General features: G+C 41.8%; 2 protein-coding genes across 2 annotated transcripts; one reads left to right on the top strand and one right to left on the bottom strand.

The window, feature by feature from the left end:
- The first annotated feature begins 694 nt into the window (after nt 1–694).
- colgalt2a (collagen beta(1-O)galactosyltransferase 2a) lies at nt 695–7,052 on the top strand. Its single transcript, XM_076293126.1, has 12 exons — nt 695–837; nt 1,598–1,708; nt 1,980–2,097; nt 2,623–2,757; nt 2,858–3,062; nt 3,571–3,690; nt 4,773–4,846; nt 5,314–5,420; nt 5,648–5,780; nt 5,886–6,013; nt 6,372–6,578; nt 6,803–7,052. The coding sequence occupies exons 1-12, from the start codon at nt 695–697 to the stop codon at nt 7,050–7,052; spliced, it is 1,731 nt and encodes a 576-aa protein (XP_076149241.1).
- A 422-nt stretch (nt 7,053–7,474) lies between these two features.
- Nucleotides 7,475–13,417, bottom strand: LOC143133792 (Krueppel-like factor 13). The gene is made up of 2 exons (XM_076293651.1): nt 12,679–13,417; nt 7,475–11,478 (listed from the first exon to the last, which is right to left on the bottom strand). Exons 1-2 carry the CDS (start codon nt 13,172–13,174, stop codon nt 11,237–11,239), a joined length of 738 nt encoding a protein of 245 aa, XP_076149766.1. The 5' UTR covers nt 13,175–13,417; the 3' UTR covers nt 7,475–11,236.
- Nucleotides 13,418–14,222: the final 805 nt, after the last annotated feature.

Below are 14,222 nucleotides of genomic sequence, written 5' to 3'. Positions count from 1 at the left end.
GTGTATAGATGGACGAAGCTTGCACAATGGAAATATGATTAAATGCCATGTATATCCAACATTAATTTTCTCGCCAACCGTTTACCACAACACCTAGCCGTTAATATCATGGGAAAGCTCAGGTTCTGCTCTGTCACGTGATATATGTGTAATTTATACGTGATAATTACTCCGTGAGCAATTCAACAGAGAATAATGGTTGTGAATTTGGACACATTTTGAGTCCATCGGCCACATAGCCAGGGGTGGCCAGAGTTTATGTTGTGGTGGCCGCGGCCACCCCTGACCACCCCTTGGTGGCGCCCCTGTAAAATCACTGGCATGAGAGATTAAATTAAATTAAATTAAAACGTAGGCCTATTGTCATATTAGGCAACATTAGTTAGTATAATTTCGCATAACACATAGCCCGAGACGAGTTATCTTTTTTACTGTCACATAGGCTATACGCTTTCGTTCGCCGTAGCCTATGCATTGCTAATGGACCACCCTATTTCCATGCAGGATGCTCAGTCTCCTAGCCTTGCATCTCATCGACCACACTAGTCGGAGTCCTAGCGGCGGAGGACAACATAGCGTAGCCTATTGCACTAGCTCTTAAACAATGCCGTTTGAGAGAGTAGGTACCGGTATATTAGTTACCGTTTTTGTGGTTAGACTGACATGTGCCTATACGAGTCAGCCTATTTTTGATATGGACCCAATTCGACCCGAGTCATCTTTGTTGAAGCCCAAAGTCTTGATTGCTATACTTGCTCGAAATGCAGAACATAGTTTACCTTTCTATCTGGGATGCATAGACAGACTGGACTACCCCAAGGATCGCATCGCAATTTGGTATGACATATCAGATTTCTAATGTTTTAATTTTAGATTTAAACTCATGTAGATAAAAGAAAATGACATAGCATCACATTCTAACCTTCTCCCTTGATAACAAAATAATACTTAAATACATTTCTAGATGGAGTTTAAATGGTGAAGTTAAATGTATACTGAAAATGGCTTTAGAATGCTTAAACTGTATTTTTTTGTTGTTTTCCAAACCTATTTTCCAGCTTATTATCATACCAACCTAGAACAGAACATTTTACTGGAACTTGTTTCTTTCAGTTAGGTTTCAAACTGTCACAACTGAATATGGATGATAAATAGAAAAAAAAGCCATTTGTGGTGGATTCATTTTGTTGCAAGAGACACTGTGTAAGAGACCAGAGACTTTCTGCATTGCCTGTCTGAAGCACTTGGGAAAGTTAGCAAAGCAAACAGTAGCGCAGAGTGGGAAAGCAATGACAGGAGTCACAGCACAGTGCAGGAATGCTGTGGGCAACACAGGCGAGAGAAAGATGAGAATGAGGTGCTCACCATTTGCTCATGTGGGCACCGTTTGCTTTGCAACAATAGGAAAACTAATAGCACCAAAGAAGCCTCATCTATCTGATCTGAGGACTGTATATCTTATCTGCATTAGGTTACCAAACATATCAGTTCCTTTTGCCATGTGCATTCTGTACTGTACAGGTCAGAGCACCATTTGGCCCAAGGGCACAGCATGATGCTGAAGATATGAAATATTATAACATGGTGTTTTTTGCAGGGCAGCCACAGATCATAATGTGGACAACACAACGGCAATGCTACAGGACTGGCTGAGTGCGGTAGACAGCCATTACCACTCGGCTGAGTTGAGGACCACAGAGGAGTCCAGGTAAGCTTGCGCTGTACTCACTGCACTTCTACTTCTACCTGGCAGCCACCTACTAAATGACACAGTTCAGTTTCAGAAGACTGCTGTGCCACTGTATTAGAGTGTATTATTTCACGAAAGCATTACACTTTCAGGTTTAGGAACAATTCACAACCCCACATGGTTGATACAGAAATTACGACCCTGAAATATATCAGCCAGAAAATGTAAAAAAGCCTGAAAACCAGGACGCTTAATAATCAGTGACTGCTGTGTGTGACTTCCTTTGCAGTGCATTGTTTGGTGAGGAGGGGCCGAAGCACTGGGCTGACTCCAGGTATACCCACGTGCTGAAGCTGAGACAGGCAGCGCTGAGGAGAGCCAAGGCCCTGTGGGCAGACTACATACTGGTGAGACACCAGCCAGCAGCTATCCTTTCACTGCCCCCCATTTTGTCATGCTTTATCTACCGGCCATATACATTATATTTTATGCTCTTCCACAGCTGTCCAGTTGTCACTGAAGTATACGATGTCAGAAACATTAAGTAGTCAGATACACAATTTTGTCTTTCCCCTGGTTTTGATCTTCAATGTTTCCAGTGGTTGCATTATGTTCAAACACTTTTTGCCACTGGTTTTATTTTGTTTTGATGTATCTTGTGTTGCAAAGGCCTTTGTTTATCTGAAGGTACAGTGCTGAGCATCTCCCTCTTCATGTTATCAAGGAAGGTCATGAGATAAATTAGTTGGAAAAGACATCTTATGCATCTCCATATGCATGTGATTTATACATTTTGATACAGTATATACTTTCCTTTATACATTTATTATATGCAGGCCTACAGTATATAATTAGTAATTTAAACCATAGTGATAAGTTGGCATTTGAAAAAAAAAAATATACAGTGAACAACTGATTTTGTGCTGTTGCAGTTTGCAGACAGTGACAATTTGCTGACAAATCCAGAAGTGTTGACACTGTTGATGGCTGAGAACAAGACTCTGGTGGCTCCCATGCTGGAATCCCGTACCCTGTACTCCAACTTCTGGTGTGGCATGACTCCCCAGGTACACATTGTCTTTGTTTACCTCCTGTGTTTTTTTCATTTTATGAACTAATTATTTGAAATTGTTTCGTAGTGAAATTTAAATGTCTCTTTCTCCACAGGGTTATTATAAACGCACCCCCGAGTACATACCCATTAGAGACGGGAAGCGCGATGGATGTCACGCCATTCCCATGGTGCACTCCACATTCCTTCTGGACTTGCGGCGGAAAGCCAGTAGACATCTGGCCTTCTACCCAGTCCATCACCTTTACCCCTGGATTATGGATGACATCATGGTCTTCTCCTTCTCAGCTAGGCAAGCAGGTCAGTACAGGAGGAACCTGAACCAACTGCTAAGCTTCCTGGAGTGGGTGACAACCTGTTACGTTAATCATGATATATTGTGCAGAATATAAAGCACTGTACCACAGTCTACCATTGTAATTCAGTATACTTTTAGTAAGATTCAGAAAAGGCCTCCTTCTGAGTGTCTGCTTAAAATGAAACTCAGGTGTTGGTAAACAGTCCTGGCTGTAAATTAGAGGCAAATAAAGGGGCCTGGGCTGAGTCATACACAATTCCAGCCAATCAACATGACCCCAGGAGCTCGGCTGTTAAGCTATATCAACTGCATTTATCCAGACCTACCTTTAAAGGAATCTTGTCTCCTGTTTCTCCTCTACTTGGAATTCTGAAACATTCCATCCTGTTGTGAAAATTAGACATCCATGAATGAGTGTAATTGATTTGTAAAGACATGTAAAAAATCGCTGTCTATAATTAGTGTCTCTTGACTGTAATTTCTCTCTATTCTCTATGTGACCATGCATAGGTGTGCAGATGTTTGTGTGTAACAAAGAACATTATGGGTACCTGCCTGTACCACTGAAGCCTGATCAAAACCTGGAGGAGGAAGTGGAAAGCTTTTCTCACACTGTCTCTGAGGCTTTGAGTACGTTTTACATTATCACCCTCAGAGACACTGTACCAACTGACTTTAAACATAGCATTATACAGTTTACAGTATAGTCTGTCAAGACTATGGTAATGGTAATTTTGTAATATTTTGATTATTGCTTTAGATTATAAACATAGATGAAATAAAAAAAAACCTTTGGGGCCCTAATTTAAATGCTTATTTAAATTCATTCTATGAGCAAAGTTCTTGTGCATGAATGGGCATCATGTGATCATCATGTGGCGTGAGACCGCTTTTAGCTGACCCATCGATGTTTGTGCTTAGGATCTTTCTCATGGTATAAAATTTGTAAATAGATTTTGCATAGTTATCAAGCAAGCTTTAGTTAGACTTTGTACTTTGCCCAACATTTAAGTTAGGGCCCTTGATGGAACCTGTCTGAAAATATACAGAGTATGCTAAATCAATAAGCTTCAATTTCTTTCTCTCTCTCTCTCTCTCTCTCTCTCTCTATTTCCTCTCTTTTACTGTCTCTATGTACTCTCATTCCTCTCACTGAGGAGAGAGAAGTTTCACTTTTCTGTGACGTTTCTGTCTCATTCCTCCGACAGTAGAGTTCGCCTCATGCCGCCAACTATCTTCCACCTTCAATGAGTCTTTTTTCCCCTCCTCACAGTACTTCCTACTTGCATAACTGACCTGCCAGGAACAATCTGGCTTCACTCTTATCTCCGCTCCTCTTTTCATCTCTCAATTACAAATGACCCAACATAAGCCAGTCACAAGTTCAGCCATCATGATTCCTGTTAAAGTATGCCAAGATATGTTTTATTTTATTGACAAATCATCAAAGTAATTTTAATAATAGATGGTCACATTTGTTTGTTTTATAGTGAGTTATGACTTGATTTGGACAATGAAACTGATAATATTATACATGTAATACATACACTGCAATGTAAACATTGAAAAGTGATTAGACATACCGTTAATGTGAAACTTATCATACCGTTAATGTGAAACTTACGTTCGAAGCACACTGGGCCTGACCAACACAAATTCTCTCTTCATATGAATTTGTCAGCAAACACCCTGATGACTGATTTCTTTTACAGTTGAGTATACTTTGGAACCATCACATTTCTTGCATGCCCGACCTAGGCAGAAGGATAAAATGGTTTTTGATGAGGTAAATAAACATTTCCTGGAACACCTTTACCTTACCTTTTCTCACCATCTTGCATTGTAGGCTACAAAGGGATTTTTAATTTGTATTCCTCCTCACTCGTAAGGCGCACAGCTGCTTTACACTGTTGCTCTGCTAGAATTTGCATTTTTGTTGCTTTGAAATCTGCCTTCACAAGTCATTGGATTGCACTGGAATGAATAACACACTGATCAGATTATAAAACTCAGATGTAGCTCTGTAAGATTATGTCCAGCCAAAATGATTTAAATGGGCATTTAAGTGGGACAGGGACCACAGGCTAGATTGTGATGGATGCCTATGATTCAACGTACATATGAGTATATATAGTCATTGCCATTGCCTACTATGTATCTGGATCTACATATGGCACTGTTACAATTATGAGTGACCCACCATGTGTAAAATTCATGTAGCTTTTGCTATAACTCTAACTTGTCCATTGTTAGATCTACTTGATCAATCTGAAACGCAGGCCGGACCGGAGGAAGAGGATGTTGAGCACGTTGGATGCTCTGGGCCTTCAGGCTACACTAACTGATGCGGTGGATGGCAAGTACGACAGAAGAACTTGCATTTATTTTTGTTTGTTGTTTATGGTTTAGGTGATTCCCATTAGCTGAACCATATACAGCCCCACTATTCTTCCCGGGGTCGAGCATAACCTGTGATGTTTATTTGAAAGGTCAATGAACATATGTATGATGGCATTGCTCAACACAGTTTGCAAGAGGTCTCCCTCTCTCCCCTTCTCTTTCCTCCTCCGTTTCTCCTCTCTCACAGAGCTCTGAACACCTCTCAGTTGCTGGCACTTGGCATTCACATGCTCCCCAACTACAAAGACCCATATTCTGACCGTGTCCTGACAAGAGGCGAGATCGGATGTTTCCTGAGTCATTACAACATCTGGAAACAGGTGCTTCTTGCCACACACTTCATCCACACACTCTCAGTGCAGCACCGGGTTAGCATTTGGCTACCCTCAAAGCACTGTGTCTCAGTCACTTTTATTGTTTCCAAGATGGTAGAGAAAGGACAGCAGCAAGTACTCCTGCTGGAGGATGATGTACGATTTGAGCCTCGCTTCAAGAGCCGTCTGATCACCATCATGCAGGACGTAAAGGCAGCTGATCTTGACTGGGACCTCATGTGAGATCCATGTGCTTCCACTTTACCTTTCCACATTTCCACATTCATACAGACAGGAATTTGACTTTGGAGGTGCTACTTTGGAAGAGGGAATAAAACTCTTCCAGTTACGAACATTTCCAAACTGTACCTCACCATACCTGCTTGTGTTTTTTTATGGTTCTTGGCAGACTCTTTTGTCCAAAGCAACATACAACAATAACAGTAAACATTGTCATCAAAAAGTAACAGTTTAAGTAGCCATGTAGCTTACATTGAAAAAAAAAAAACACATTTTCACCCTCCATAATCTCTGCAGTTCCATCTTTCCCCCTCATACTAAATCTTTTTCATTTGACCCCACTCCTTTCTCTTTCAGCTATGTGGGCCGGAAGAGGCTGCAGGTGAAGGAGCCTGAGCGCTGGGTGGAGGGGGTAAAGAACCTGGTGCACCCAGACTACTCATACTGGACCCTGGGATACGCCCTCTCTCTGCAGGGGGCTCGGAAGCTTCTCCAGGCAGAGCCCTTTGGCAAGATTCTGCCCGTGGATGAGTTTCTTCCCGTCATGTTTGACAAGCACCCCAAGTTAGTTTTACTCTGTCTTTACTTATATATTTTTACATTTTAAATAAAAGATAAATGTCACTCTCATGTCACAATCTGCACACGTTTGTTAGTTCAACAATCTGCAAAGCTTAAAACCTAATTGTTGGCATCTATTAACTATTTTTGAGCCTTTTTTGAAAATGTCCCTTACGCCCTTGTGTGTAATTCTGTATTCCTGTATCTGCCTCTCTTGCTGTGTTCAGGGAGGAGTACATGTCCCACTTTGAGAACAGGGACCTGAAGGCCTTTTCTGTGGAGCCTCTCCTGCTCTTCCCCACACATTACACGGGCGAGCCGGGCTACACCAGCGACACGGAGACCTCCAACATCTGGGACAACGAGGGCGTGAGCACCGACTGGGACCGGCAGAGTGCCCAGAAGAACCACGCCGGTCCCCGCTCTCCCGTCTCAAGCTCCCCCAGCAGCAGTGGCAGTCAGAGGGATGAACTCTGATCAAAATAAGACATTTTCAAAAACTAAAACGAGATGGGAGGGAAAAAAACAAGATGAAGACCATTCTAAACTATATCTGTAATCTCTTAATCCTGCTACTGCAGTTGGGATCCACGACACTATTTGCATATGTTTACAAGTCATAGTTTGTATTCACATGGGTGATGACACCACATTCCTACTGCCTAAGGTTAACTGGAGCAGGTGCGGTCGTATGATTTGGTAAAGAAACAGGTCTGAAACATGGGAGCAGGATTGAGAGACACTCTGATGTGAACTGCTCTGGTGGTTTGCTCACAGCCCTGCGTCTTTTTAGGTTTGCTCACAGTTTCACACATAGTGCACTACTCACTGACTACTGAGGAAAATCTCAGGTGATAAATGGAGCCTTGGTGTATGAAAGAGAATGATAAAAAAACAGGCCTTTTCAGTTGTTTATTTAATAATGTGTCCTAATTTCCCTTTGAACATGGTCCAGCAAGATTTAAAGAATGGTTTGGGTGCTGAGAATAACAAACTGAATACCCTAAACACTATAAACAAGCATGAAACATGACACGGAATACAGTTGACATTTCTAATTGAATCTTAATATTTTATTTATTATTTAAAAAGCACTGGCAGTTCTGTTTGAGGCAAAACAAATATTAGTAATGTTTGATACCACAACATAAGCTATGAAAAAAAGAATATTTAAAATCACACAAATAATAGGATATAATAAATAAATCCAAAAGAATACAAAGAAACAAAAAATGCTTATATGTAGGTGCTGCATGACGAATTCCCATGTATGAAAAATTTGCTTTTTTAAAAAAATCGCTTTGCTTTTGTTTGAAACACCTGAGCAGATTGAGCATTTAGGTCCACAGTCCTCTGTAAAACATAATACTATAATAGTATAGCGTAGTTATTGACCATGACCAACATTTCCTTAGATAACTCAGACTCTGGGGGAAGCAAGAGTTCCACAGTGTTGAGTAAAGGTAAGTAAAGCATATGGGTAGGCTGGACAACATCAACACCCAACATCATATCATTCTGCATCACAACCTCTGATTTGGGTTCAGCAAGTGTGCTGTGGCAGAGTTGATTATTAAGACTCTGTCACAGATGGATCACTAGCAGGGGGAACAGTCTTAACTCTCTAGTCTAGAGCAGCTGCTATCAGGTCATTTACCATTCCTACGTCATTCACATGGCACTACCTTTAATTATTGCTAGCAAAATTCCAACCTACTGAAAATCTTTTATTATAGTCAACGTTGCATTTATGCTCATAATATCACCCTTAGCAGGGACTAAACTATGCCTATAATTCAATGTTACGGACAGCACTGTACAAACCAACAACAACAAAAAAACAGAGCACAGAACAGAAAGAAAATGACCAGTGCATGGAGAAAGACTCTATGGCTCCAGTTGAAATTCTGAAAAGAGGGTGGTGCAGGGTCCATTTAGATTTTGGATATATCATATTCAGTGAAATATGTGATGCACATTGGTTTCAACTGAGAATCATCTTGGTCACAAAAAATATGTTGTAAACATCATGAAGGTCCTGAATAGATGCAATGCCAACAGTCTCTTTCCTTACATATCTTCCCATACATACATATAGCTTTTACGGATACAAAACCTAAGCGGATAAATAGGGGCAGTGGGGAATGAAATTCAACAAAGTGTATGGATGACAAAGCATGGTTTTTTGATGTTCATGTACACATGAGGACCTTCGTAAAATCATTTTGGGAGTACATATTTTTGCATTAATTCCAATACATACATTACAAATGAAATAGGTCTGGTTTGGTTGTGTTGCTCATTTCCACAAGGGCATTTGCCATTTCATTCTAAATAACTGCCAGCAGTTATCTAAAGCAGTCTACAGACTGCTGCACATCATTGCATGGACAAGCAGCAATGCTCTTTCAAGTCAAGCAGATACAGCTGTAACTGGAGAAACAGTGATAGAATACAACGTGCTGTTACAGTATCAGATAAGACATATACTGTGCAGGAGCACAAGTGAGGAAGACTTTTGGCAGACACTGCCTGTACTGCCCTCTACAGGCTTCCTCAGTTCTCAGTGAGATCCTGCTATGGAGGCCAAACCCATGGACCCTTTGTGTATGTATGTCCAAAGAATGCCTAAAGCCAAATTCCTGAAAATATCTGGAGGAGGAAAAAAAAATGTACTGACTGCTACATTTAAAAACCAAACAAATAAAATCTAAACTCAACAATCAATTTCCATTGCCCTTGCCTAAGCACATGGACAAAGGTGCATATTAAGGATAAGCATTGGTTTATTGTGATAGACCTCAGTTCAGTTCCACAGTGTTCATTTATAGAAGCACATTTAAACAGTGTATCCTATCACACTTGCAGGCAAATAGCATTTATAAACAAACACCATTACGAAAAGTGCAATCTTGCATATGTGTATATCTTTAGTTGTGTTGTGCCATGTGGCTTATACATCTGTAGAAAAATGTTAACCTGTAAACAATGGTGCAAAGTAAGTTATGAAATAGTTTAAGGCTTTCTGAGTTTTCCTGATGTGTTTTGTTCTCTGAGATAATGTACATCCACAGACTGGCCTGTGCGGAAAGTAGATTGTTCTCCCCTTCATCTCTAGCAAATGAAAAAATGGGGAAGTAAACAGTCATAAACACACACACACATACACACACACACTCACACAAAACCCAAGCAGCGCTATACTAAGTGTATACTCGGTCACCCCTAATATAAGGACTATAACTTATCAATAGGTTTTACTCCTTGTAGTACTTTTGATACCATCTCTACTGTTGTAGCTGGAAGCATATAGGCATGTATATACACATTTATATATATAGAATGGCATCAGAATTCAACACGATGCTACACCATGTGCCAACGCGTGAACATTTTATGGTTCCTAGAAACAAAAAGTTGCTCTACACTTAGAAGTACATCTAGAAAAATCAACACACCACTCTGAACCATTTTTGGGTGCTAAGTGTTGACTGGAATTCAAGAGTTATTATTATTGAAAATGTTATAAATGTAAATAGCAATCATTTAAAACTGAAGTCAAAAAGTTTTGCAGTGGAAACAGGAATACATAGTCATACAGTGTTTCCTCATCCCACTGATAAGCTGGGCTTATTTCAGGCTTTAGGAGCCCCCCTTATAGTGGGGGCTATCTGCACTGACCAGTTGGGTTGACAGCTTAAGTGGACATGTGCATCCACTTCTCATAAACATAGCAAAGCAGAGTTGTGAAGCTGACACTAACATTTAAAGCAAAGCAGCCAGCCCTGCCAATGGCACTGATTTAGCCATGTAAATAGCATGTGAGCACCTTTCTCATTCAGGTGTTCCAGTGCAGGAGGACACCAAGCTTCATCTTTGTCAGAGAGCAGTCAGAAAGAACAATAGCGGGGCTATGCTATAAGAGTGCAAATCACATAACTAAGGACTAGGGAATGTGGGACGTGGAACAAGGGGGGGAAACATCACCATGCACTACACTGTAGTGACCCTACAGCTGTGACGCAAAACCCTGGTTAAAAAAAAAAAAAAAACATCACTAATTTTATGCGAGCATCAAGCAAGGCCAGTTAGCAATACGACTTCTTCGAATGTCCTGCATAGAGTGAGAAATCGAAAACAGACCTTGAAAGCATTTGCCACATGCTTAATGGTCTCCTGCCATTTAGATCAGACGTCTGGATGTGCTTCTAAATGTGTAAGTTCAAGATCAAAAAGATCTAATGTTAACATATGTGAATGGGTAATGGTTGATATATATATCACCATGAGCTTTCACCAGTGCCACAATTACAAGTGTTGGTTGTTGCGCCACTCGAAGGGGGTAACCAAGAGAGCACAGAATCACTCACTCACACATTTTCTCTCTCTCTAAACAAAGCATTTGCATTACATGCGTGGAGAACTGAAGGAGCAAAGAAGATCCCTGCAGCTGTGAGTGTTCGAAGTCAAAGAAACATCAAAAGTTATGAGGCTTTGTGTTGTAAAGCATAAGTGGTTGGTTTCCTTGTGGACAAGGACGAGGCCCAGGCCGGGGAAGGAGAACCGAACAGAGGATGGCAGCCTGGATGAGCTGGTTCAACTGAGGGAGTGGCTGCCTCCCCCTGCCCCCGTGGGACCCATCTGGGCCAGACCTGAGGGACTCACTGAGGCTCCGCTGGAGCAGCGGTGGCCCCATTGACCTTGCGCCCAATCATGGAGGGTTGGAAGCCGGGGTGGCGGCGGGCGTGCTTGTTGAGGTGGTCACTGCGCATGAATCGCTTGTCGCAGAGCGGGCACAGGAATCGCTTTTCGCCCGTGTGGGTACGTGTGTGGCGTGCCAATTCGTCTGACCGAGCAAATTTCTTCTCACAGTCGGGCCAGGTACAAGGAAATGGTCTTTCACCTGAAAGATAAGAGATAGTACTAAGTAGGCTACATCACTTACAGACAAGCTATTTTGGTGCACTTCACCTATAGCATTCTGCTGTGAAAGTATTTCCTTTCAACAAACCTGTCATATCCAACACCAAAGGTGTCATTTAGTGCATTCTTATGAGAATATGTTTTAGTCTCAGTGTCTCTGATTCCAACACAGATCCTTCATAAATATTTTATTTACACATTCACACTGAAATTCACACCGTTTGACTAACTGGCCAGACACTTTGCATAGTGTATTAGGCTCCCCATCACTGTGACATAGGAGGCCATAGGCTACTGGCACAAGGATCCTAAAGAGGAGAACATATCAATACTGGTCTTCATATCTCAACCAGCATCACACTGCACAAAGTTTAGAACTAAAATCCAATCGTCAGCAAAAGTACTGGAGCCTGTAGTCTTTACTACATAGCATTAGCTCAAGAAAAAGTTGTACAGGTCATACACACGCACGCCCTGTGCGGATTGGTTCGCATTATAAATACACGGATCAAATGACAACCTGCGTAACGTAACCACAACCACGTGTACAGCTCATACTCCAAATCTCTTCATATGCAAATTAAAGACCAGTCACTGTGTATTTTGGTCCTCCCTCGCTTCTTCCTTTGTTCGACAACGTCTTTGTTCCAGGGCCTCAGTCGGGATTTTTCCCTTATTTTAATGCCCAAGGTACTCTAGCTTAAGATTAAAAAAAAAAAAACACTAATTAATCGACTAAATATGTCTTTCTCAAAATAGCTTTAAAAAAAGGGAATGCCAAGTGCCACACATGGCGAGCACGCCGGTGCGGACAAAAAAGTAGGCTACCCAGGCCAAAAGTTAAATAAAATTACTGTATGGTCAATATAACTGTAAAAGGATACTGTTTGTTGAGTAGTAGCCTACTACTACTTTGTGAGTAGTAGTGGCCTACCAAGTAAAGCGTCTTTGTGATGGATATCTATTTGGTCCCCTGAACGACATCGTGGCCACTAGTTGATGAAAACGTCAACCCCTTCACATACATAGCCTAACAAAGGATATATGTCGATGGTGCGTTTATAGAATGCTTGTGTTTGTTTAGACTTAAAGTTTTGATAAGTAAATTAAGTTTAACGAAAATAGGCCTACTCTATGCCTGGCCTCAAATATACTAATCAATGAGTTTAGGCTACCATACCTGTGTGGGTTCTGATGTGCGCTTTCAGATGAGAAGATTTGCCATACACACGATCACAACCGTCGAAAGTACATGGGTGACGCTTGGTGGGCGAACGCGGTGCACCCCCTACCAAAATCTGTGTATTGTACTGTCCTGGGACTGGGGTGCCAGAGGGGGTCATGGTTGGGGTATGAGTGGTTGAGTCAGACAACGTGGTGTACCCGCTCTCTCCGCACGACGAATTGCTGCTATCCGAATAGGCCGACATTGGTCGAAATTTGCCGTGGAGATCAGTGAGGATTTCTGCGACCGACATCATGTTTGCCCCCTCCATTTTCAGGGTCTCCCGTACCTCCCTGTCCTCGTTTGACCCGTCTGGTTCCCCGGGTGGAAGGCCCTGAGGAGGGGCCTGGGGAGTCGCAGCCACCGGGGTGGGTCGATGGAGGACAGGGCCACTGGAAATCGACACCAGACACTCGGCAGCAAAATAATCCGAACAAGCAAACATTGACATGGTATATTTATAATGAAACGGAATGCTATCAAGCAAAAGGTTCGTCTCGTTTCCTGGGCAGCGCTGATCCTTTCAAAGATTTTCCAAATGGTCGGCCAAAAAACCTTAGCCTTTGCTATCCAATGCGTAAACTATGAAAATAATCGACCTTTTCAAATGTCAAGACCGAAAAACTGATAAAATAAAAGCAGGAAAAGGCTACAGAGAGACGCTTTGCTTCTGTACCCAACGTGGTGTCCTACATTTCATTGTGTCTGCGAGTAAGCCGGTGAAACCTACGCCCCCCGGGAGAGGGAAACACGCAGCAAGTGACGTCGCACTGCAGGCGTGGAGCGTAGACTGAGGGATAGGAAATGGGCGGAGGTTCAGAGTCGGCATATAGCCGAAGCCTATTCAGTAGCCTAGTGAAAGACAGAATCTATTAAGATAGCCTATAAATTAATTTACCAGATGAACATCATAGGCTACAGGCCTATAGCCGTAATGTAAACATAAACATGTAATGTAATGTAGGCTACAAACAACATGAAATGTGGGCCTAATGCACAGCCTACAACGCGACAACACACACGCAATGGGTGGGACATTACTAATTTAAAACCATGCTTCAGTTTTACGGCATGGTAGGCTAGCCTACTACTTGCCATAGATTATGTAAAAAGTAGGCTAGCCATCTGGTTTTATTTGGCATAACAGAAATTCCATTGAACATAAGGTTCAATCAGTAAAATGCAAAGTCCTTTTGGTTCCAGCACCCCTCATGCAAAGCTAGCGCTGAGAAAATATCCCTGATGCTGAGATATTTTCCAGCGGTTAAGCAAAATGGATCATTCACTCAAATATGCTGTTTCCACTTTCCGGTAGGTCCTTGTCTTCAGAGAATCATATCCTGGCAACTCATACTGCCATTGCCACACTAGTCAGGGGGCCTATATGGTTTCTGTGGGTTTGACATGTTAATTTTTGGAGAGTGGTTGGACTGTCTTTAGAGGTCATTGAACATGGAGAAATATTATGTCTCCATTTTTTTTACCTGTTTCAACCCTAT

Source organism: Alosa pseudoharengus, unplaced genomic scaffold, assembly GCF_046254945.1.
Source record: "Alosa pseudoharengus isolate Yale_2024_CS ecotype anadromous, Long Island Sound unplaced genomic scaffold, YU_APseudo_1.1 YU_APseudo_1.1_scf_2, whole genome shotgun sequence".
NCBI lineage: Eukaryota > Metazoa > Chordata > Actinopteri > Clupeiformes > Clupeidae > Alosa > Alosa pseudoharengus.
The sequence above is the reverse complement of the archived record's forward strand: the minus strand, read 5'-3'. Positions and strand labels throughout refer to the sequence as shown.

What these genes read in the sequence shown, in the direction of transcription:
- LOC143133792 (XM_076293651.1), bottom strand. Translation starts at nt 13,174, where the DNA reads ATGTCAATGTTTGCTTGTTCGGATTATTTTGCTGCCGAGTGTCTGGTG. An exon ending in GCACATCAGAACCCACACAG is followed by an intron (nt 11,479 to 12,678) that starts GTATGGTAGCCT and finishes CTTATCTTTCAG; the next exon opens with GTGAAAGACCATTTCCTTGT.
- colgalt2a (XM_076293126.1), top strand. Translation starts at nt 695, where the DNA reads ATGGACCCAATTCGACCCGAGTCATCTTTGTTGAAGCCCAAAGTCTTG. An exon ending in ACTGATGCGGTGGATGGCAA is followed by an intron (nt 5,421 to 5,647) that starts GTACGACAGAAG and finishes CCTCTCTCACAG; the next exon opens with AGCTCTGAACACCTCTCAGT. An exon ending in ATTACAACATCTGGAAACAG is followed by an intron (nt 5,781 to 5,885) that starts GTGCTTCTTGCC and finishes ATTGTTTCCAAG; the next exon opens with ATGGTAGAGAAAGGACAGCA.